Source organism: Trachypithecus francoisi, unplaced genomic scaffold, assembly GCF_009764315.1.
Source record: "Trachypithecus francoisi isolate TF-2019V2 unplaced genomic scaffold, Tfra_2.0 Lachesis_group21, whole genome shotgun sequence".
NCBI lineage: Eukaryota > Metazoa > Chordata > Mammalia > Primates > Cercopithecidae > Trachypithecus > Trachypithecus francoisi.
Genome location: NW_022681467.1, coordinates 1,122,880 through 1,145,803, shown reverse-complemented (window position 1 = coordinate 1,145,803; position 22,924 = coordinate 1,122,880). Strand labels below are relative to the sequence as shown.

At 51.5% G+C, this 22,924-nt stretch overlaps 1 protein-coding gene across 2 annotated transcripts in view; it reads left to right on the top strand.

Moving 5' to 3' along the window:
- ACSS1 (acyl-CoA synthetase short chain family member 1) overlaps window positions 1-22,593 on the top strand; it is a 55,401-nt gene extending 32,808 nt beyond the window's left edge. The window contains exons 4-14 of one of the 2 annotated variants that reach the window (XM_033185395.1): window positions 4,698-4,873; window positions 5,247-5,399; window positions 6,770-6,917; window positions 8,148-8,285; window positions 13,111-13,203; window positions 14,276-14,388; window positions 14,684-14,810; window positions 15,522-15,649; window positions 15,797-15,860; window positions 19,051-19,169; window positions 20,579-21,154. In XM_033185395.1, the coding sequence (XP_033041286.1) occupies window positions 4,698-4,873; window positions 5,247-5,399; window positions 6,770-6,917; window positions 8,148-8,285; window positions 13,111-13,203; window positions 14,276-14,388; window positions 14,684-14,810; window positions 15,522-15,649; window positions 15,797-15,860; window positions 19,051-19,169; window positions 20,579-20,758 (1,439 nt within the window). In that variant the 3' untranslated portion in view covers window positions 20,759-21,154. Of the gene's footprint in view, window positions 1-4,697; window positions 4,874-5,246; window positions 5,400-6,769; window positions 6,918-8,147; window positions 8,286-13,110; window positions 13,204-14,275; window positions 14,389-14,683; window positions 14,811-15,521; window positions 15,650-15,796; window positions 15,861-19,050; window positions 19,170-20,578; window positions 21,155-21,897 lie in introns of those variants that run through there. The other variant, XM_033185396.1, reaches the window with a different exon arrangement.
- Window positions 22,594-22,924: the final 331 nt, after the last annotated feature.

Sequence of the window (22,924 nt, the reverse complement as noted above, 5' to 3'; positions counted from 1 at the left end):
TCAAGATCGTTTTGGCTCTTCTGGGTTTCTTGTATTTTCATAGGAATTTTAGGATTAGCTTTTCCACTTCTGCAAGAAAAGATGTTGGGATTTTAATTGCTTTCAATCTGTAGAAAAATTGGAGGGTATCGCCATGTCGACAATATTGATCCACAAACATGGAATATCTTTCCATTTACTTAGGTATTTTTAAATTTCTTTAAGCAGTATTTTGTAGTATTCAGTGTCCAAGTCTTGCATATCCTAGGCTAAATTTATTCCTAAGTATTTTATTCTTTTATGAATTTTTATAAATGGAATTGTTTTCCTAATTTCCTTTATGTATTGTTCATTGCTAATATATAGAGATACAGCTAATTTTTGCATAGTGATCTTGTATCTTGCAAATTTACTGATTTATTAGCTCTAATAAATAGTTTTTTGTGGATTCATTAGGATTTATACATATTAGATCATGTCATCTGTGAATAGAGATAGTTTTACTTTTTCTTTTCCAATTTGGATGTCTTTTATTTCTTTTTTTTTGGCCTAATCACTCTGGCAACAACTTCTTTTATAATGTTCAATTGCAGTGGTAAAAAGTGGGCATCCTTGTTTTGTTCCTGATCTTAGGGGGAAGGCTTCAGCCTTTTACCATTGATACGATGTTAGTTGTGGGTTTTCAGATGCCGTTTATCAATTAAGTTCCCTTCTATTCCTGATTTTAAGTTTTTGATCATCTAAGGGTATTGGATTTTGTCAAAAGCTTGTTCTGCATCAATTGAGATGTGTTTTTTCCTTCATTGGAGTAGTGTGATGTATTACAGTGATTGATTGCTGCATGTTGAATCACCCTTCTTTTCCTAGGGTAAGTCCTGATTGGTCATGGTTATATTCTGTTAATATACTGCTAGGTACAGTTTGCTAGCATTTTGTGCAAGAGTTTTGCATCATTGTTTATATGAGATATTTGTCTGTAGTTTTCTTTTTTTGTAGTAATCTTTGTCTGGCTTTAGTATCAGGGCAATGCTGGCCTCATAAAATGAATTTGAAAGTATCTCCTCTTCAGTTTTTTGGAAGAGTTTGAGAAGGATTGGTTGCTAATTCTTTAAATATTTGATAGACTTCACCAGTGAAGTCATTTGGTTCTGGTCTTTTCTTTGTTGGTAGGTTACTATTCCCTTTCTAAAGATGAGTAAACTGAGATGCAGAGAGTTTAAGTGACTTATCTAAGGTCACATACCTAGTAAGTGACAGAGCCAGGAGTTGAACACAGACATTCTGCCGCCATAGTTCATGCTTTCAGCATTATGCTAAGCTGCCCCTTTCCTCTCTTGCTGGTGTGGCCATGGTCACCCAGTGCTTCTGTTAAGATTGTTTGAAACAAGCAATAGCAGTTGACTGTTGGTGACTTCAGCATATGAGGATTTAGTAGCTGGATGCTGGGGTGCTCCCAGAACCTCAGAATTACTCAACAACCAAGCATGAGAGGGCAGGGACCAGGACTCTGTTCTGAAGAGGACTCTGCCCTGATATCCTTCAGCCTCCTTGTGCAGCTCTGCAGGTGCCAGGTTCCTGGGGACAAGATTCTATTAAGATGGGTATCTGTGTCCTCTTGGGTCAATGAGGGGCTGTTTTGGTTTTCTATTGCTGTGTCACAAACTACTCCAAAACTTAGTGCTTAAAACAACTGAAAACTATAAATTTTATTATTCTATTTCATGGGTCTGTGGAGCAGGAATCAGATGGGGACGGGGAATGGCTATTCTCTGCTCCATGTCATCTGGGACATTAGTCAGGTTGACTTGAAGGGTTGGGGACTGGCAGGCCTCTCTTTCTCTCCATGTGGCCTCTACACGTGGCTGACTTGGGCTTCCTCATAGCCTTGCAGCCTCAGCAGTCAGGCTTGTCACATGGCAGCACATGGCTCCAAGAGGAAAGAAATAGCAACTGCCAGTGTCCTACAGGCCAGGCTGCCACAGGCCTGGCATCACTCTTGTCTTACTAGATTGGCCAAACCAGTCTGTGGCCATTCCAGATTCAAGGGGAGGAGACCTGGATCCGGCTTCTCTATAAGAGCAGGTGAAAGAATGTGCAGCCATCTTCAGTTGGTCACTGGGAGGTGGGTGCATATTGTGAGTCTGACCACCAGGGTATCACATGTCTGGGCAGCCACCTCAGTCAGCAGGCGCAGTTCTAGAGTCCAGCCCCTGGCCTGGCTTCCAGGCTTGGACCATCTCTCTTCATTTGTCTTCCCTCTTGCTTTAGGCTGCTTGAGGAGTAGAGAGTGTTGGAGGGGAGGGTAGAGGTCAGGAGAATGGCTTTGAGAGAGGCTGTGGGGGCAGAATAATGACCCACTCAGATGGCCACACTGTAATCCCCCAGAAGCTATGCCATGTCACTTGCATGGTGAAAGGACTTTGCAGATGTAAGACAATGGGATATCCAGGTGGGCTCCATCTAATCCCATAGCCCTTAAACGCACAGAACTTGCTCCCAGTAGAGGCAGAGGAAGTGAAGCAGAAGGGAGATCAGAGAGATTCAAAGCAACTTTACCTGCCATTGTTGGCTTTGAAGATAAACAGGGCATGAACCAGGGCAGGTGCTGGCTGTAGTCACTGAGAATGACCCCTGGCTGACAGTAAGCAAGGAAAGGGCGATCTTAATCCCACAGTCGCGTGGAACTGAGTTCTGCCAACCACTGAATGAGCCTGGAGGTGGATGTTTCCCCAGAGCCACCACATAGGAGCCAGCCCTGTCCTTGACTTTGGCCTTGTGAGACTCTAAGCAGAGAACCCCACCAAGCCTGTCCAGACAACAGAACTGTGAGCTAAAAATGAGTGTTCCGAGCCACTGAATTTGTGGTCATTTGTTATGGAAGCAGCAGAAAATGAACGCAGATGCTGGTGCCTGCTCAAATCCAGGGAGGGAAAATCAAATCCTCCCAGACTGGCACGTGGTTCCTGCCAGCACCCATGGAGGGCACCAGTGGGCCAGACATGCTTATGGTGCTCAGAAGCTTCTGGGTACCTCCTGGAGGCCTCTCACGGAGAGCCTGTTGGGCAGGGAGGCCCTGGACAGGTGCGAGTCAGGAGCGAGGTGTGTGCCTTGGGAGGCAGGGAAGGAACTGCCTGCTGTGTAGTGTGATTTCAGCATGTTGCACGGGCTGGGTTCACTGTTTCATGAAAGATCCTCATCCTCATGAGCTTTCTTTGTCTCCCATCCCCTTGAGAAAGGTTCATTCCTTCCTGCTGGACCATCTCCCTTCCTCGCCCATAGGGGGCTTGCCTGGACCAACCCCTGCTCGGGGATGTAGGTCTGGAAAGTCTCTGATAGGCTCCACCCAACTGACTTGGTTTCCCCAGGTGAGCTATTGCTGAAGCTTGAAGGGCAAAGAGTGTGTGTAGCCATGGCTCTTGGTGCCAGGCAGGGGTGGCTGCACCAGGGCAGCCTAGAGTATCTCTCTGACCCCTGGATGGTCCTGTGTGTGCTGCAAAATTCTCAGGGAACCTTCATGGCCATGACATCTCCAGGGCTCTCAGGAGGAGAAAGGGTGGGCATGTTGCGCAAAAGTGCTTTCAGATTTGTTTAGGTAGGACTCTCCCAAAGGGAACGTTGAGACCAGAGTCTGTCTTGGAAGTGTGGTAGGGCAGTGGTGAGTGAGGCCACAGGGAGTGACCAGAGATTCATCTGCAGAGAGGCTCTGGACAGGAATGTGGCACACATGCCTCAAATGGCTCCATGCAAAAGGTAGGGAGTTGTAGGATTTGTACCCCAACTATTGAGAGTCATTGGTCGAGGGTTCCCAAGCACTTCTGCCCATAGCTCTGCAAGAGACCTTTGGTGCAAAATGACTGAAAGGCCTGAGGGATGTGGGTGAGGCCCTGCCAGTCAGGGTCACAGCTGGACATTTGTCCCAGGCTCTTCCTGAGGGGCTGTGTAGTAACCCCCTGCAGCTGTGATCCCTCTGGGTCATCCTGCACTGGGGAACAGCATGGAAGACACCTCCTTTTCCTGGGGTCTCGAGGCCCATTGTGTGTGCACCCCTCTTCCCTGCTCTGGGCCTCCCCCTAGGTTAACCATGGAAGCTAGGGTCCTCTTGGCTTCCCCCTGGGCCTGGCTGAGCACCATTGGTCATTGAAGAGCAGGTGTGGGATCAGGAGGGCCTTCTCCTGGAGGTGAGGAGGGCAGGCTCATCCACTGGGGTGTAGTTTCTGATCTCTGGACAGTGAAGGCTCTTGGCCCACACAAGTCACTCTAGACAGGGCCTGGCCACATGGGACACCTTCGGGCTTGGCCTCTGTTTGTCCAGCTTTCTTGGTCTCTGCCTCTCGGTGTTTCTATGTCACCTTGATTGCTGCAGGTGGCATGATGGCCCCTTTTCTGGGATTTGCTCCTGGGCAGACAGGAGAGAAAGGTGGAAGTCTGGCTGGCAAATTGTCTTTATGCTGCTGACTCAAGGAGGAAGAGTTGAGCTTCAAAGTAATTTATCTCTGGTTCCTTTCCCTTAGCCTCAGAACTGGACAAAGGCCTGGTGCTTCTTCATGGCACACAAAGGCTGGAGAACAGACAGCCCCTCACTTTTTCCATCGAGTCTTTTACTCAAGATTGGACTGAGTTTCTCACAGTCCTAGGCCTGGATGTCCTATGTGAGTCAGAGCTATGAGGGCCAAAGTCGGGAGGAGACTGATCAGAAATGTCTGTGTTGTCTCTGTTAGCCAAGTGCAAGGTGGTTATCACCTTCAACCAAGGACTCCGGGGTGGGCGCGTGATGGAGCTGAAGAAAATAGTGGACGAGGCTGTGAAGCACTGCCCCACCGTGCAGCGTGTCCTGGTGGCTCACAGGACAGACAACAAGGTCCACATGGGGGATCTGGACGTCCCGCTGGAGCAGGTGGGTTACCTCACTTTGCACAGTTTGAGGAGAGGTCATATCAAGTTAGCTGGCTCTGAGACTTCTTGGGTTGTAGTTCTCAATTTGGGCTCCCTAGAGGTGCCCAGGATTACTCTGTGGTATTTGGTGAGCTTGAGTACTGTCTGGGAAGATAAAACTCCAATACGACAAGGATGTTGGAACACTTACTGTAACACAAATGATTGCACCCACCCTTTTGTTTTGTGTCCTTTCCACATTTGAAATTGAACTTGGACAGGTCAGAGCAGGTGAATTCTGAATCCCGTGTGCGGACTCCTGCTGCGGAGGGGGAGTGGTGCTCTCAGAGAGGCTGAGTGCCCTTGGTGGACTCTTTGTTTCTCGTCCCTTCTAGGAAATGGCCAAGGAGGATCCTGTATGCGCCCCAGAGAGCATGGGCAGCGAGGACATGCTCTTCATGCTGTACACCTCAGGGAGCACTGGAATGCCCAAGGGCATCGTCCATACCCAGGCAGGCTACCTGCTCTATGCCGCCCTAACCCACAAGGTACAGGCCTGTGCGGGGCGGTGCTGGGCCCTCGGCAGGGCTCCAGGCAGGGGCAGGGCCAGAAGTCCTCCTGCTGCAGAGCGAGGCCTGTAGGTGTGAGAGGTCAGTGTTTCTTCCTGGCCTATTTGGGGCAGGGCCCCTTGAGTCTCCCCACCCCACAGCTCCTCAGGGCCCTGGCTGCCTTGAGCCCCCACTGCACTGTCTAGAAACTCCCAGAGAATCTGACCATGTAATGTGGCAGCAGGACACTAAGGGCCAATCGCCCAAAGATTTTTTAAAACTCTTTTTAGGACAGATACAGAAAACCACCCAAATTAAATGTGTAGCTTAATGAATTATTATAAGGCAAATGCCACTTTGATCAAGAAGTGGAAGGCCCCCAATTTCTCAGAAGCCCCTTCCAGGCCCATGTGCCTGCAGCCCCATCCAACATGTCTTGATGCGTCTTGTGCCCCTGACTTGTGTTTTTCTTTTGATATTTTGTGACCCATATGTGTGTCCATGGGCACTGTAGCTTACTGTTGCCCATTAAAATATGTATTTTTTCTTCACGGAGTCTCACTCTGTTGTGCAGGTTGGAGGGCAGTGGTGTGATCTCAGCTCACTGCAACCTTCATTTCCTGGGTTCAAGTGACTCTCCTGTCTCAGCTTTCTGAGTAGCTGGAATTACAGGCACCTGCCACCACACCCTGCTACATTTTTTTTGTATTTTTAGTAGAGACAGTGTTTTGCCATGTTGGCCAGGCTGGTCTCGAACTCCTGACCTCAAGTGATCCACCCGCCTTGGCCTCTCCAAGTGTTGGAATTACAGGTGTGAGCCACTGCGCCTGGCCTAAAATATTGTTGATATGTCTTTTAAGTCCTTTTAAGCCTATGCTCCCCCATTTCCTTACACTTGGCCATTGTTGCGTCCAGCCATTTTTCTCTGGTGTCCTTTGGTCTGGGTTGTGCCTGTTGTCCCTCTGCCCTCTGTGTTTCCTGCATATGGGCAGTTGGATCCTGAGATGGGATCAGGCTCCAGTGAGCTGCTGTGGAAGAATAAAGGGGATTCGAATGTCTGTCCTCTCATGCTCCTCGAAGCTGATGATGCTTGATGCCATTCTTGGCCTTTTTGACTTTTATTTTTTGTAGTTCTTAAGGGGTTTAAAAAATCGTGGCGTAAGGCAGTGCAAAAAGGTATCCATGTGTTAAACATACAACTAGACGGACTCTGCAGTGTTCCCACCTGTCCTGCTGCTGGAGGCCATTTGAGGAGCCCGCTGCCTCTCACAGCTGTGGACTGCAGCATATGCATGCCCATTTCCTAGTGACCTGGTGAACATGGTGGAGTGGGGGGACAATCTCCTGATGCTCCCTTCCTGTCTCTGCAGCTTGTGTTCGACCACCGGCCAGGTGACGTCTTCGGCTGTGTGGCTGACATTGGCTGGATTACAGGACACAGCTACGTGGTGTATGGGCCTCTCTGCAATGGTGCCACCAGTGTCCTTTTTGAGAGCACCCCAGTTTACCCCAATGCTGGTAAGGATGGTGAACCCTGTTTGGGACCCCATGCTGGTGTCGGGGAGAGAGCCTGAGGCTCGAGGCTTGTGGAGAGGTTCGTGTAAGGGGGACGCCTGGGCTCTGGTGAGGGTGTGGCTCTCCAGGTCCTGCTGTCGAGATGCCCGGTGGGGCCAGGCACCGGGTCTTCAGAAAGATCCGATGGGCAGCAGCAGGGAGTCTGACTTGGCGCTGGAGGAAACCTCAAGATCCCTGCTCCTGCAGTCCTGCCCTCTGACTTAAACTGCCGGCCTCGGGCCATCACTTTGGTATCCTTCTCACCTCTAGGCCGCCTGCCCAGATCCAGCCCTTTCTCGAGGCTAGGACCAGCTGCCCACCTCTTCTGTTTCCCAAGCCCTGCCCCCTGAACCTTCAGGGCCATCCCTCAGACCATGTTATGCATGGCCTAGAACCATCTCCATTACTTTGAGATCACTTTGAAAACAAGGTGAAGTCTGGCTCCCTTGGGCATCGTCCTCCCACACAGCAGTGCCTTCAAATATTTGCTTTAATGTAAGCAGACCATGGTGGCTCTGCCCAAAGGCTGCTGCCACAGTGTTCCATGGCGCTGACAACTGTGCATGAACTGTGTTATCACCTCCCAGTGCTCCATCCCTGCTTTTGGGGTCTGGGTGTGCTCAAGGAAGAAGTTGTAGGGGCAAGACCAGGGATTAAGGGCCATGGCCCAGGTGCTGTCTCAGGCCACCACTTCAGCCCCTGGAAGCTCAGTGTCCCATGTGGAGGGGATGGTGTGGGTGGTGGGTTTATAGGAATCAGGGGTGTGCATGCTGGGCACATGACCCTGCTCCCTGGGACACACACAGTGGCAGCTCTGCTGTCACGAGGGGAAGCCCCAGTCACCACTTTAGAGCCCATGTAAGTGTGACCGAGTGAAAGCTCTGTGTTAATGCTCCACGGGTTATTAAATCCACGTAGTATCGCCTTGAACTAGGCCATCACCCTAAGCTAGGTGAAGACTGTTCCTGAATGTGCCACCCATGGATCTGGTGAGTGCTGGGAGGAGAGCGGCCACTGGGGATTTGTCCCATGGGACTTCTTTCCGTCTTTCACTGGTGAAGGGGTTGGGAGGGATCCTTTTTATATGGATATATGCACGTCTGCACATGCCCAGCACTCAGGAAGTCTTGGCTGATCTCTAAGTTTAAGTCATGTCAGCTCTCCTGCTGACAGTGAATTTCGGCCTTTCTGTAGGTCGGTACTGGGAGACAGTAGAGAGGTTGAAGATCAATCAGTTCTATGGTGCTCCAACGGCTGTCCGGCTGTTGCTGAAATACGGTGATGCTTGGGTGAAGAAGTACGATCGCTCCTCCCTGCGGACCCTGGGGTCAGGTGAGTGGCCTGCCCTGCAGCAGGAGAGGGTGCGCTTGCCCTAGACCCTCAGAGCCAATACGGACTTCAGCAGGACTTCAGTCATGAAGCTGCCCAGCTTTGTATGTGTGAATTCACGCAACGCCAGACTGGATCTGGTAGAAAGCACCTGTTCCCACCTATAAGCCTCTCCCCAGAGCTGGCAGCAGTTACCAGTCTGGGGAAAAACATTCCAGACATTTTCTGTGCCATTGTTTCTGTGCCCAATTTCTGTAGCTTAATCTTCATTAGGAATACTTACCCACTCAATAAGTTAAGGGCCAAGTCATTTATTTAGTGGCTGCATGGGATTTAGTTGTGTAACTTAGCTGGGTGTGGTGGCAAAGGCTGAGGTGGGAGGATTGCTTGAGCCCAGGAGTTTCAGGCTGCAGTGAACTAGGATTGCACCACTGCGCTGCAGCCTGGTGACAGAGTGAGACTCAGTCTTCTAAATAGTAATAATAATAATAGTAGTATAACTACAGTTTGCTAAACACTGCCCCATTGTTGGACCTTTTGATTGTCTCCAAGTCCGTGGAGTGGATACCATCCTGCGCTTTTGCCCTGCTGCTACTGTAGATGTTTCCAGGCAGACAGTTCAAAGCTTAGGCCTATTGGTAATGTTGATGGATATTGCCAAGTCACGTGGAAACATTTTGGAAAGGTGACGGTGGCATGGTTTCAACAGTATCGGCGGTGTCTGTCCTTCGGGCTGGTGCTGGGAGGGACTGGGTGCCGGTGACTGCTGTTCCCTCTCCTGTCCCTGCCACATTTCATGTCTGCCTTTACATGTGTGGTCACGTGTGGTCAGCCACCTGCTTGGTGGCTTTTCACTGGGGAAGCATGCAGGGCAGTGACCGCGGAAGAGTGTCCCATTCTGCCACATGCATCCTCGGGAAGGGAGTGTGGTGAACATGTGATTCTGCTACTGCTGTGTGACCACGAGGCCATGCGGGCATCTGGGCCACAGGTTGAGAGGCACTGCAGCTGGGGCTGTGCCCTGCAGAGCTCACCACTTATTCCCAAATGTGAGATGGGGATGAGACCTACCTGCAGGGTGGTGAGGATGCCACAGAGGGTCAGATGTGAGCCTTAGTGTAGTGTTTAGCATGGAGATGATTAACGGGGAGAGCTCCTGAGGAATAGCAGGCATCCAATGACTCCTCCTCCTCTTTTCCCTTATTTTCCCCTTAACAGTAAAAACCTTCTTTTCTCAAAGAGCTTTCTAGATTAAAAAGCAGGAGGGGTTTGAATACTATTAATAAGAGCAAATATGTATTAAATGCCTTTATCTTCACATCCTTTGAGCAAAGAGCAGATGTTGCTTCACATTACAGAGGAGGAAGAGGAGGCACAGAGAGGTCAGCGAACCTGCCCGAGGTCACTCACCAAGTAGGGCACCCTGTGCTGAACCCAGTACCTGGTTCTACAGTCAGTAAAACTCACTCTGCCCCCTACCTGATTGATGGCCTCTAGGCACCCACCCTGTACCCTCAGCAGGTCCTAGGGTCCTGGCTCACTCTGCTTCCCTTGCCATACTGTTCGTCCACCTCTCAGAAAGAGCATGGGGCTCCTTTCCAGATGGTGTGTCTTGGTTTGCTTTGTGCTACTGTAATAGAATACCCTGAAACTGGATGATTTGTAATGAACAGAGATTTATTGGTTCACGTTTCTGGAGGCTGGGAAGTCCACATCAAGGTGCTGGCATCTGGTGAGGGCCTTCTTGCTGCATTGTCCCATGGTGGAAGGGCAAAGAGAGGGTGAGAGAGAGCAAGAGGAAGTTGAACTCACCCTTTTATAATGGCACCAATCCCACTCATTAGAGTGGAAGCCTCTTGGCATCATCACCTCATAAAGGTTCCACCTCTAAATACTGTTACAATGGCAATTACATTTCAACATGAGATTTGGAAGGGACAAACACTCAAACCATAGCAAGTGGTGAGTTTGGATGGTCTCTCTTGGCATGCTGGAGCTGGGCTTGAGAGGCCCGTGTGATTTTGACTGCCCGGGCCATACAGTGCTTGGAAACTGGGAGCAAACAGCAGGGTGGTCAGGGCCATAGACACTCTCCCAGCTCCTCTAGGTGTTGTCAGCAGGGCCACCTGAGTGGGCCCTAGGCATTAGGTGGGGACAGGGCTGAAGGCCAAGATTTGGTTTTCCAGATACGCTCATGGGATTTGTCTGCTGAAGGAAGTTTCACGGGGTCCAATGACAAGGGGTACCACACTAAGTGCATTTCAGGAAGGGGTGTGCTCTGGCAGCTGCATGAGAGTGGGATGTGTATCCCAGCAGCGTCTGTCCTCACAGACCTGGAACACCTCTGAGCCAAGGGAGCCAGCCCCCAGCATAGGCTCAGCTGGGTTTTGTGTATTTAGCTGGTCAATAGGCACATTCCTATTCCTGTTGCATAACCGGTTCTAGCTGAAGAACCCTGCGGGAGGCCAGGTGCTAATCACACACCTCGTTGTGCTGTTCTTGGTATACAATGTTGGCAGGCAGCGTGGTGTCCTGTGATGTCTTGCACCTGAGGCTCCCAGCACCTTGGAGCAGTGCTGGGTGTCAGTGTGTTCCACACCTTGGCCAGGGCCAGCACTGTGCTGGCACACTTGTCAGTGCAATTCCAGGGCCCAGGCCCATTCCAGGCAGCTAGGATCAGCCCTCACGACATTTAATCCATTGTGTCGTCCGAATCCCACTTACTCAAGACCTTCCCCCTAGAAGTGTATTTCTCAAAGCTTTTTTAAACTTTCAATTTCATAAGTAATACATGGATAAGCTCTTGTGAAAAGAAGAAATTGGAACATTGAACTTAAAGCTGATGTCCTTAGGAGCTGGGCGTGGGGGTACATGCCTGTAGTCCTGGCTACTTGGGAGACTGAGATGGGAGGAGCCTTGAGACCCGGAGGTCAAGATTGCAGTGAGCCATGATTGTGCCACTGCACTCCAGTCCAGGCAACAGAGCGAGATCCTTGTCTCTCTAAAAAAAAAAAAAATGCTAAGATTTTCCTTGACCTCTGCTCCAGGTGTTACTCCTGCACCTTCGGCCCCGTCTCTGCAATTCAGTTCCTGTAGTGGATTGCGGCTCTGTTAAATGATGTTTTCTTCAACACCAAAGTCACCACACTGTGCTATTATGCTGTAATGTTTGTTTTAAGATCGTAGAATCTGCATTTTTCCACATGGATCTGCCCTGCTGTGGGGATTGCCCTGGCTCGTGTGGTCACATCCCCGTGGCTGGGTGCAGGCTGTCGCAGTCTCCCAGCGTGTCCACTAGTGCTGCAGGGCATCTCCCTGCCCCTTGTGGATGTTCTGAATGCAGGTGTGACACATAAGACACCGAGCCGCCCATGTGGCCAGCACTGATCATGCAGCACTGACGCGGGGGCCGCTGCTGGGACAGGCTGTGGGTTGTGAGTGGTCCTGAGCAAGAGGCAAACACCAGCACGAGAATATTTCAGTGTTTTAGTGATAGCACGTCTAGCCTGGAGAGTTCTGGCTGAGTGCTGGCCTGGTGTGGAAATGTCATAAGGTAGACACTGAGAATGCTAGGGTGTATGTATATCTTTTTCCTTTCTATTGAGATATAATGTATACTAAAGGGTACAGATGTTAAGCGTTCAACTTGAGAGATATTTACATATGTAAGTGCTACAGAAATTTCCAGTCCCCAGAGGCCCCCTTATGGCTCCTGCCAGTCACGGGAGTTACCTGAGCCGTGACCACAGTGTGGCTTGCATCACCACGGACAGATGTGGCTGCACTTGAACCTCAGTTGGGTGGGATCACACAGCACACCCCTCCCTTTCTCAGCATCGTGCCTCAGACTCACCCATGCCACCATGGGTCGTGGAGGTTTGCCATCTTCTTTGCAGTGTGGCGTTCCTCTGCAGAAGTGTGCCATGTTGTATTTAGCCACCTACTCCTGAGGGATGTGTGTGGTTTCTGGCATGAGCAGAGCTGCTGAGGACACCCTTTACGTGGCCACTTCTGGTGGCATCTGCAGTCATTTCTTTGGGGTGTACGTCAGGGGTCATGTTTTGAGGTGTTCCGCCATAGTAGATTCTGCCCCAAGCAGTTGCTCAAAGTAGTTGTATTGGATGTATGGAGTTTTAAACGTTAAGAGAAACATCCAGATTGCTCCCCAAAATTGCTGAACCACACTACCCTCCTATTGGTGTCTGTGAAATCCTGTTTTCCCCACATTCTTGCTGGCTTTTTGATTTTCAACCATCTAATGATAAAAATACGTCACAGTCATGTGCATTTCTTTGATGACCATAAATATGATATATCTCACTGCATTTTCAGGTCTCCTTGTATGTTCTTCAAAAAAAAAAAAAAAATTACAGAGCTGTTTTCTCCTTAAAAATCTCTTCATTTGGCTGGGCTTGGTGGCTCACACCTGTAACCCTAGCACTTTGGGGAGGCCAAGGCTGGCAGATCACCTGAGGTCAGGAGTTCGAGAACAGCCTGGCTAACATGGTGAAACCCCGTCTCTGCTAAAAATACAAAAAATTAGCCGGGTGTGGTGGCAGGCACCTGTAATCCCAGCTACTCAGGAAGCTGAGGCAGGAGAATTGCTTGAACCTGGGAGGTGGAGGTTGCAGTGAGCCAAGATCACACCACTCCACTCCATCCTGGGCGACAGAGCGAGACTCAGTCTCAAAAAACAAAACAAAACAAAACAAAAACCAAAAAAACAAAAACAAAACAAAACAAAAAAGAAAAAAAATACAAAACTTACTTTTGGTTTCAGGTTTATTTGCAGACTGTTAACATCTTTTTCTTTCTTGTACGGTTTCAGTGGGAGAGCCCATCAACTGTGAGGCCTGGGAGTGGCTTTACAGGGTGGTGGGGGACAGCAGGTGCACGCTGGTGGACACCTGGTGGCAGACAGGTGAGGAGGCCTGGGGAACAGGTTCCAGTCTAAGTGCTGGGTCTGCAGGGTCGGGTGTGAGGCTGGGACTGGGGTCCGAGCTCTCAACAGCAGGTGCGATAGAAGACGCGTCAACGCCCGAGACTGCGGAAACCCTGGGGCCTAGAGTGAGGGAACTCAGAGGTTGCCTGGCTGCTATTTCCCAGCTGTGGGACCTCATGTCACGACTTCTCTGAGCCTTGGTTTCCTCCTTTGTGAGGCGGGGGTGCCCCCCACAGGCCCGGGTGAGGGTGAACTGAGGTGACACAGCCCAGCTTGCTGCCCAAGGCCTGGTGTGCAGCAGGAGCTCAAGGGCTGTGTCCCTGCCAAGTGCCCCTTTCTGAACAGGGGAACATCTGATGAGACAGGCCCTCTCTTCTAAGGAAGCGTGAGTCTAAATTTAAATTTTAGTGGGAAAAGGAATTTTTCCTGTGACATTTTGTTTGGATTTGTCCCCCCTTCTCTTGGGTATCTGACTTATTAGGATGCTTGGGGAGAGAGACCACCACAGATGTAATGAATGTAACTATCTGAGGGCTCATCCTCAAGCCAGAAAATGAGATGTTCCCATGGGACAGTCCCATCCATTTGGGAAAACCTGGGGCAGAGATTCTCTAGCTGAGTCTCTGGGGCATTTCCCTGGTAGAGGCGAGTGCCAGAGAAATAATGTGGCAGCAGGATTTGAGGGCATCTTTTGTTGTTGCTGGGTTCGTGTCGAACGGGCGCTGGCCCAGAAGCAATTCTTTTTCCCCATCTTCATGTGCAAGTGGATGGGCTCTGCCCTTTCCTACTTCAAGCAAGGCCCTGACATGGCGAGGGGGCCTGTATCTGGCTGTGGGACGCCAGAGCTCCTGGAGCTGAGGCCATCTTGGGGCTCCTTCTCATATCCCCAGTGGAGGGCACCAGAGTCACATCTGGTTTGCCTCAAAGATCGTTGTGCCCCTGAGGCATTTCCTTGCCCACAACAGGGACAGTCCCACCCACCCCCCACTCTGGATACGCATATCCCTGGGCCCGGGGCCGATCTTTCATTTCCTTCTTGTTGTACCTGCAGAAACGGGTGGCATCTGCATCGCACCACGGCCCTCGGAAGAAGGGGCGGAAATCCTCCCTGGCATGGCGATGAGGCCCTTCTTTGGCATCACCCCGGTCCTCATGGATGAGAAGGTGTGTGTGGACCTTCCCTGCGTGGGGCCACGTGCTTGCCTCCCCCGTCGCTGCCTGCCCAGCCCAGCTCCCTCCTGTGTGCCCGGGTCTGTACCTGGCAGGAGGCTGCTGACCTCACAGCGTTCACTGCACTGGTATCATGCACTGGCTGGCAGCCACACAGGCGGCTTGGGGCCCTCCTCAGGGGCAGAGGGGAGAGCTATGGACAGCTCCCTGGAGGGCAGGGCTTGTCATTTTTTGGCACACTTCTCACCCAGAGCCTGCCCTCTCTCACGCGCATGTCCGGGGTCTACAGGGCAGTGTCGTGGAGGGCAGCAACGTCTCCGGGGCCCTGTGCATCTCTCAGGCCTGGCCAGGCATGGCCAGGACCATCTATGGCGACCACCAGCGATTTGTGGATGCCTACTTCAAGGCCTACCCAGGTGAGCAGGCTCTCAGGGACCCTCTCATTCCTTTTCAGCTGACTGCTAGAATCTTATTCTCAGAAAACATTTTTGATGGGATTTGAGTGCAGCGTAGCACAGTGGCCAGGAACAGGCGCTCCCAAGGCCAGGTTTTGACTCCGACCCCCTCTCCCTTTGCTGTACCTCCCTGGCTTTCCTTATCTTGACAGTGGGCATGATTCCCTGCTCGGGGACTTTCTTGGGGCTACTTAGGTGTGGGTGTGAAGTCCTGCCCTGCAGCCAGGCCCGTGGTAGGATCCTGTTAGCTACTGGGGAGGGAGGGTGGAGAAGTACCCTGGAAGATTGTCACCAAGGCTGGGAGTTTTCTTCCAGTTTACTTTTATTTTTTCCTAGTTTCCCTTTTTGTCATTGGGTTGGAAATTTATATGAATGCTATCTCCTCTGTCTTGTTGGAACCAGTAATTTTCAGTCTCAAGCTTGTAAACAAGACTCAGTGTTTTGGAGAAGCATCTTGGAAGTGCTGCTTGTATACCTTCTGCTCCCCGAAGTCTCGATGTCTTGGAGCCGCCTGCCCATGCTCGAGAACATAGGGAAGCATCGGAGTTGCAAGGAGGGCCAATGGGCAAGACTGCAGCCGTGTGCTGGGCTGCAGAGCTTCATGCTTAGTGAGGTGGGGACATGGGTCCTGGCTCAGGGTTCCTGGTGCTGAATTTCTCTGCTGTGGTACAGGCTATTACTTCACTGGAGATGGGGCTTACCGAACTGAGGGCGGCTATTACCAGATCACAGGGCGGATGGATGATGTCATCAACATCAGTGGCCACCGGCTGGGGACCGCAGAGATTGAGGACGCCATCGTGAGCACAAGCTGGGCCTCCCCCTTCACTCCTGCACTTCCATGATGCCCCTATGGGCCTGCAAGTCAGGGTGGGAGTCCCTGGTCCAAGTCACTTCTAGCACCAGGGGCTGCCACATTTTGTCATTTTGTTCTCTGTTGTACACAGGCCGACCACCCTGCAGTGCCGGAAAGTGCCGTCATTGGCTACCCCCACGACATCAAAGGAGAAGGTGAGTGTCCTGGAGAAGAGCTCCTCCCTGATTCCTGACCCCGCACCCATTATGGGTACCTCTGTACGAGGAGCAGACTCTGGAGAGTGGGGTGATAGGGGACACTGTGGGCCAAGCTCTCGGTGCTCTTCTCTCTGAAGTGGAAACTGCAGGGGAGGAGGCTGAACAGCACTCGTGTTCGGTCAGGTTTCTGAAATGCCCTGGTTCTGCTGTCCTTCCAGGACACACATCTACAGTGGCCGTGACCCACTTGGGCTTGGCTAAGCTTGGGGGGTTTCCCCCTCTGTCCATGGTTTATCTGGTGGAGACATCGCCCAGCCCTGTTACAGGGAGTTTATGAGAAAATGTCCAGCCTCATGTGTCCTCACAGGCTTGGTCATCGCACTCAAGCCAGCTCTGCAGCCACCACGCGTGTGTGCTGGAGTGTGCTCTGGAGCGTGCAGGCTGTGTGCTGCCCTGGGACTCTTTGGACAAATCTGACCTGTGGTTCCCACTGCACAGCGCCATGCCGGGGGAATGCAGAATGAGGGACTAGAATGGTCTTCTTTACCAAGGCCACGCATTGTTTCGAGTCTGCCAGCTTCTTGGTGTCTGGGTCTGGGAAGGGGCGGGAGCACCCAGGTGTTGCAATGCCAGGTCCATCCAGGCACACTGCCTGGCCTGGCGTGACCTGGACACACACTGATCCCATGCCAGGGCACTGCTGGGCAGACTGGCTTCTCCCACCCTGCCCAGTGGCCTGGGGTCCGGCTTGCCCTCCCGCTGAGAGGCCACCCTGTGTCACAGTGTGTCCCAGATGTCACCTGCCTCCCTGTACTTCTATGTGCCGTTGTTCCATTATTTACTTAAATGCTTTCTTTAAGTTGACCCATTGCAAGATTGAGAATTTGTTTCAGTGCTTTACAAACAGCATTTTCAGTTGCCATGAAAAGACTGTGCTGGTAAGGCTGGGATGTGGGAGAGAGCTGGTGGGGACTCCTGCCCGGTGACGTCCACATGTGAGCAGGAGGGTCAGAGAGGACGGAGATGAGGACAGTTTCTCAGTTGTGTCTAGGATCACTTAGTGCTCCCCTGAGGGTACCTCGCTCTGACAGGAGCCTGCGCCACTCCTCTGGGGACTCCTGCATTTCACGTCTCTGGGCTGGGGATCCACAGGGCACTGGTGTGTCCTGAGATTGGAAAGCCCCATCTATGTCTGAGTCCAGTGGCTGAGCCAGTACTCCCTGGGGACACTGAGAGGGGTCCATGCATGGTCCACTGTGTCTGGGGGCTCAGAAGCCCCTGGATTGAACTCCATAAAGTAAGTGCAAGATCAAGGAAAGGACAGTGGAAGTGACCTTTAGACAAACGTTTGGGCATCGCAATCGCTGTCTTTCATGGGGCAGCCTAGCCTTAGGTCTGTTGGGGTGGTGGCGGGGCATGGTCTGCTGTGGACGCTGCTGCCCAGGGCACGTTCTGCGTGTGTGGAGCTATTGCAAGTCTGGTGTTGCCAGGCTTCTTAATGTCTGCCAGATGTGTGAGGAGAATTTGTGTATCACGAGTATGATGATTTTCCTGATTTCTAATGAATTTGAGTATCGATTCTATAATTATGAAGAGCTGACGAACAGCTCTTGGTTGGCTGTAAAGCTGCCTGTGAGTATCGTGTATTTGTCCCCACTCTCTCTGTTTTCCACCAGCTCTGAAAAAGGGCAGCCCCTTGTAGACCCAACAAGCCTCTGGTGCTGCTGGCCAAGCTCTTGTCTCTCTTGTCTCCAGTGTCCTGAGCCTTGCCTGCCTCCTCCTGGCTCTTAACTGGCTCCTCCACCCATGTGGAGGGTTTCCTCCCTCCAGCACCATCCTCAGAACTCAACAGCCCAGGCCCACTTCTGATCCCATATCAATGACCAAGATGAGAAAAACAGTGTTCTTTCCCTCAAAGACCTAACAACCTAGTAGGGTGGCAGCAGGGGGACTGACAGCTGTTCCCGCACAGCATGTGCCATAAACTAGATTCATGGGTAAAGGCTTCACAGAGCAGGAGGTGGCTGAATTGCGTCTTGAGGGATGAATAGGAGTTTGCCACATGGATATGGGAAGGCCTTTCAGGCAAAGGCTGTAGGTCTTTACAGATCACAGCTTGTTCAGAAAACCAATCATCCATTCATGCACTAAACAACCATGTGTTGAGCACCTCCTGTGTTCCAGGCATGGTTCTAGATGCTGCGGACACAGCAGTGAGTGAGAAGGTCTCTGCCCCCATAGAGCTAGCATGCTGGAGGGGTCGAGAGTAGAGGAGAGAGACAGACAAAGAGCAAGAAAGATGATCACTGAGGAAACGACACAGCCAGTTAGGTGCTACATGCCAGGGGAAGAATGGGTGAAGGTGGCATGGTGCTGGGGCAGATGAGCAGTAGGAGAGCCACACATATATAGAAACTTCATGGGAGAGACAGACCTTACAGGCCAGTGGGGACGGGCAGGTTGTCAGGGATGGCGCTGGGACAAGCGACTCTTTATATGGAAAGCAATCAAATTAGATCCCTCTTCACAGTGTGAACCCTTCCTGGAACATGCCAGGGTACTGAAAAACGAAACCTAGTATTTATGCTAAAATGTGGGCTGGCCAGTGCTGCCCAGCAGAACTCTCAGCTGCCCCATGTCTGTGTTGTCCAGGGTGGCAGCCTCTGGCTGTGCATGGTGCTGAATGGCATTTGAAGTGTGGCTCACGCAGCCGGGGAGCTGCTGATTTAATTGAACTGAAATAGCCACCCTGGCCCATGGTACCATGTTGCACACACGCCCCCAAAGGCTGCTGGTGCCCACTTGCTGTGCATCTGTGCACCCTCTCATGGAAGTCTCATTCTATCAAACCACACTATGGGTTATTTCACAGATGAGGACACAGAGGGGAGGTCCCATGTCCCAGGTCACACACAATTAGTCAGCATTAGAGTTGAGATGCCAAGCTCTTAGCCACACATGTGCACTCACCTGGAACATCTGTGGAGCTGTTAGAATTGCTGCCACTTTTCGTGAAACTGAAGTTGCGTCTTTGGGTTTGCAACTAAAGAAACCAGCTGCTACAATGTCACTAACATAGAATTCAAAAGCCCTTTGGATTTCTGGCAGTCTGTGCATAGCACCCTGCTTCGGGAGTTGGCTCATTGTCTAGTATTTAATACATCCCCAAACTTGACTTTATTTTCAGCTGCCTTTGCCTTCATTGTGGTGAAAGATAGTGCAGGTGACTCAGATGTGGTGGTGCAGGAGCTCAAGTCCATGGTGGCCAACAAGATTGCCAAATATGCTGTGCCTGATGAGATCCTGGTGAGTGGGCCTCCCACAAAGGTGGGGCTGTGCTGCTGTGCTTCCTACAGTTGTTAAGTGACAATGGTCTTTTAGGAGCATATTACTCTTTTCCAATTACCATCAAAACTGACACTAGCTGTTTGGTTTTCCTGGCTGGTGGTGAGGCTGGTGGGTCACTGTGTTGTCATAGAGGGAGAGGAGATGGCAGGAGATGTCGCTCCAAGAGCTCAGCAGCTTCAAAAGCTCAGCCAGCTCACTTGTCCAGGAGGTCACCTAGGTAGGTTTCCACGCTCAGTGGGCTCATCTGTCCAGGAGGTTGCCGAGGCAGGCTTCCACGCTTAGTAAGCTCACCTGTCCAGGAGGCCACCTAGGCAGGTTTCCACACTCAGCCAGCTCACCTGTCCAGGAGTTCACCTAGGCTTCCACGCCCAGCCAGCTCACCTGTCCAGGAGTTCACCTAGGCTTCCACGCCCAGCCAGCTCACCTGTCCAGGAGGTCACCTAGGCAGGCTTCCGCTCTCGTATGTTGGCATGTGCAGGCTAGTCACAGAAATGGGGCTGCTGGTGAAGAATCTTAGGGATTTTCATTAGAGACATGAGGACAGTACCAGGGTTCTCCAGCCCCCGTGTGGTTCCTGAGCACTTTTCCTGGTGGCAGTGAGGGAGATCGCAGATCCCCACCCCAGGGGGTCAGAATCGGGGGAGGATTGGGCTGCCTCTTCAGCCCTCGGTTTTTCATTCCCTCCTTTATGAACATTGTGCGCAGTGACTCTGGGTTTGGTGGCCCTCGGAGGCAGCAGGGCCAGGCTCCACTTGGGATTACGAGAGTTGACACATTTGGCCAAGTGACCAGAGTTTCAGGAGACCCGGACTCGCCCTAGGTGAACTGAACTATTTCAAAAGACAGAGTGACTGTCAAAGATCCCAAACAACAGCTCTTAATGTATTGCTGTTTGCAGTGAATGGGCTGTAGTTGTTTGAGCATGCTCCATGTTAGCTTTTCAAACACTAAGACAAAATTCTTCTCTTAAGTAGTTCTCACCTCTTACGTAAGACAAAACCCGCTAAGTCCCAGGCCAGGGAATGGAGATGAGGCACCCAGTGGGTGCTTGGACCTGCTGCCACCGGGGTGCCTGCACGTGGCAAAGTGGCAGGACAGACAGGCGGCAGTATGGGGTGAACCCAGCCTGGGTGGACCCTGCCTGGCAGAGGGCATCGGGGTGGGTTTCAGCTTAGGTCCAGATTGTAGGAGGATAAAGCCAAGACCTCGGGCCTCACCATTCTCTGGGGGTGGAGGCTTAGACATCCACTGTGGACCCCCGGGAGGGCATCCCCCCTGAGCAGAGCCCTTCTCATCTCAATGCAGTCCATACTGGCATGGAGGCTGGGCATCATCCATGCTCTAATACCGTGCCTGTTCCTTGCCAGGTGGTGAAACGTCTTCCAAAAACCAGGTCTGGGAAGGTCATGCGGCGGCTCCTGAGGAAGATCATCACTAGTGAGGCCCAGGAGCTGGGGGACACTACCACTCTGGAGGACCCCAGCATCATCACAGAGATCCTGAGTGCCTACCAGAAGTGCAAGGACAAGCAGGCTGCCGCTAAGTGAGCTGGCACTTTGAGGGTCTCTTAGGATGGGCGGGCACCCAGGCCCTGGCTTGTCCTTCCCAGAGGGTACCCCTGAGGTTGACATCTTCCTAAGTCCCAGAAGCAGCCCCCACCCCACACATGACCCACACCGCCCTCACGTGAAGCTGGGCCGAGAGCCCTTTCTCCCATCCATTGGAGGTCCCAGGAGTATCACCCATGGAGAGGCTATGCAACATGCTAGGGTTGGTTCTGTCATCCTGAGTTTGGTCTCCTGGAATGAAAAGGCATTGCCGCCGGGCGCGGTGGCTCAAGCCTGTAATCCCAGCACTTTGGGAGACCCAGACAGGCAGATCACGAAATCAGGAGATCGAGACCATCCTGGCTAACCCGGTGAAACCCTGTCTCTACTAAAAAATACAAAAAAACTAGCTGGGTGAGGTGGCGGGCGCCTGTAGTCCCAGCTACTCGGGAGGCTGAGGCAGGAGAATGGCGTAAACCAGGGAGGTGGAGCTTGCAGTGAGCTAAGATCCAGCCACTGCACTCCAGCCTGGGCGACAGAGCGAGACTCCGTCTCAAAAAAAAGAAAAGAAAAGGCATTGCCATCTCCATTTCTCTGCCCTCTTGAGCGAGCACAGGAAGGTGAGGCCCTGGGATAGTGCACCCGCTCAGATAACACAGAGCTAGTTAGCTAGTAGCAACCGTGTTTTCTCCAGATGTGTCTAGATACAAAGGGCAGAAATCGTATTTTTATACTTTTATATTGTGGAAGAACAGCATGCAACACTTACATGTAGTGTGTGGATTTACTTGAACATGTTCTTTTTAACATATAGTTATGAAAATCTCCTTTTTTGCCTCTACTAGTGGGAAGCGTGAGGATCAGAGGCCACATTTTTAATTATTGTTAGTGTATTCGGAAGTCTGAATTGGAGATGTTTGTACCTCTGTCTAAACAGCTCCCTTGAGAACTTCCAAGCCTCCAGCATCCTTTCCTGGTGCCTGTTTCTCCTGTGCTTGGTTGTGTATAGTGGAGCTAACTCCTAAGTGATGGGGTGAATGTGGCCACCTTAGTTCTGAAGCTACTCCAATCATGTTCTGTTTCTTCAAGCTGTGATCCAGAAAGATTTTTGTGCCCCCAGATGCCTCTTGATAGGAGAGGCAACACTCTCCAAATAGGTGGGCTCTTCAGGGAAGCTATTAGAAACTCAGGTGACTTGTTAGAGCACTAACTTGGTCAGAGCCAAGTCCTGGTAAATGCTGCCTGACCTTCGCTCTGTGGTTGGGGCAGTGAGAACCACTGAGGTCCACTGATGAGACTTGGAGATCTGAATCCGGTCTCTCTCTGTTTTAATGTGACTTAGGTGCTGTCAACATTAGCAAGATAATGGAAATCATGCCACCAGTTGGTGCTTACCTCCCAGCTAGGCACGCAGGAGCTGGTGGTTGGCAGGGGAAGGAGGCCCAGTGAGCCGGGTCCCTTAGGTCAGGGAGAGTGTGTCCTCTTTGCCCCACAGTCTACCCCTCAGGGCCTTGTGGCAGTGCCGGTGTTGGGGGGGTGTCTGGGCTACTGAGCACCCACTCGGCAATGGCAGTGCTGGCCCCTTGCATGAGTGAGCCTGTGATGCCCAGGAGGTGGTGTTGGCTGCAGCGCACACAAATACTGAGTGGTGCTCTTTTGTTACAGACTTAGCAACAAAGGTCTGTGCCCTGGGCATGGGGGGCTGTAGTGTGGCTATGGCTGTGCATTTGTGAAATGGCTTAGCTTTCCATATTGCTGAGAGGAATCTGGACATGGTCCCGGGCATCTGAATGATCTGTAGGGGAGGGAGTTCAAATAAAGCTTTATTTTGTTCATTTCTGTTTGTGGTGATTTTTTTGGTCCAATAATGCTACTCTTTTTTTTTTCCCCCCGAATATAATCCTACGGACAAAATTGGAAGGGGCCTTTTCTTCTGGAGGGTTCACACTCACAGTGCTGACTGCTCCTTGGTGAGCTCACGTGCCTTACCAAGGATGGCTGACTGCACCGATGCATCAGCCACACGTGGCCATTTAGCTGTAACTTAAACAGAGTAGAAATTTCGTTCCCAGTCTGCAGTAGCTGCATTGCAAGTGCCCAGAGGCCATGCGTAGCAGGTCAGATAGGCGCACTGCCACCATCACTTGGAGGCCGCGGGCGGCACTG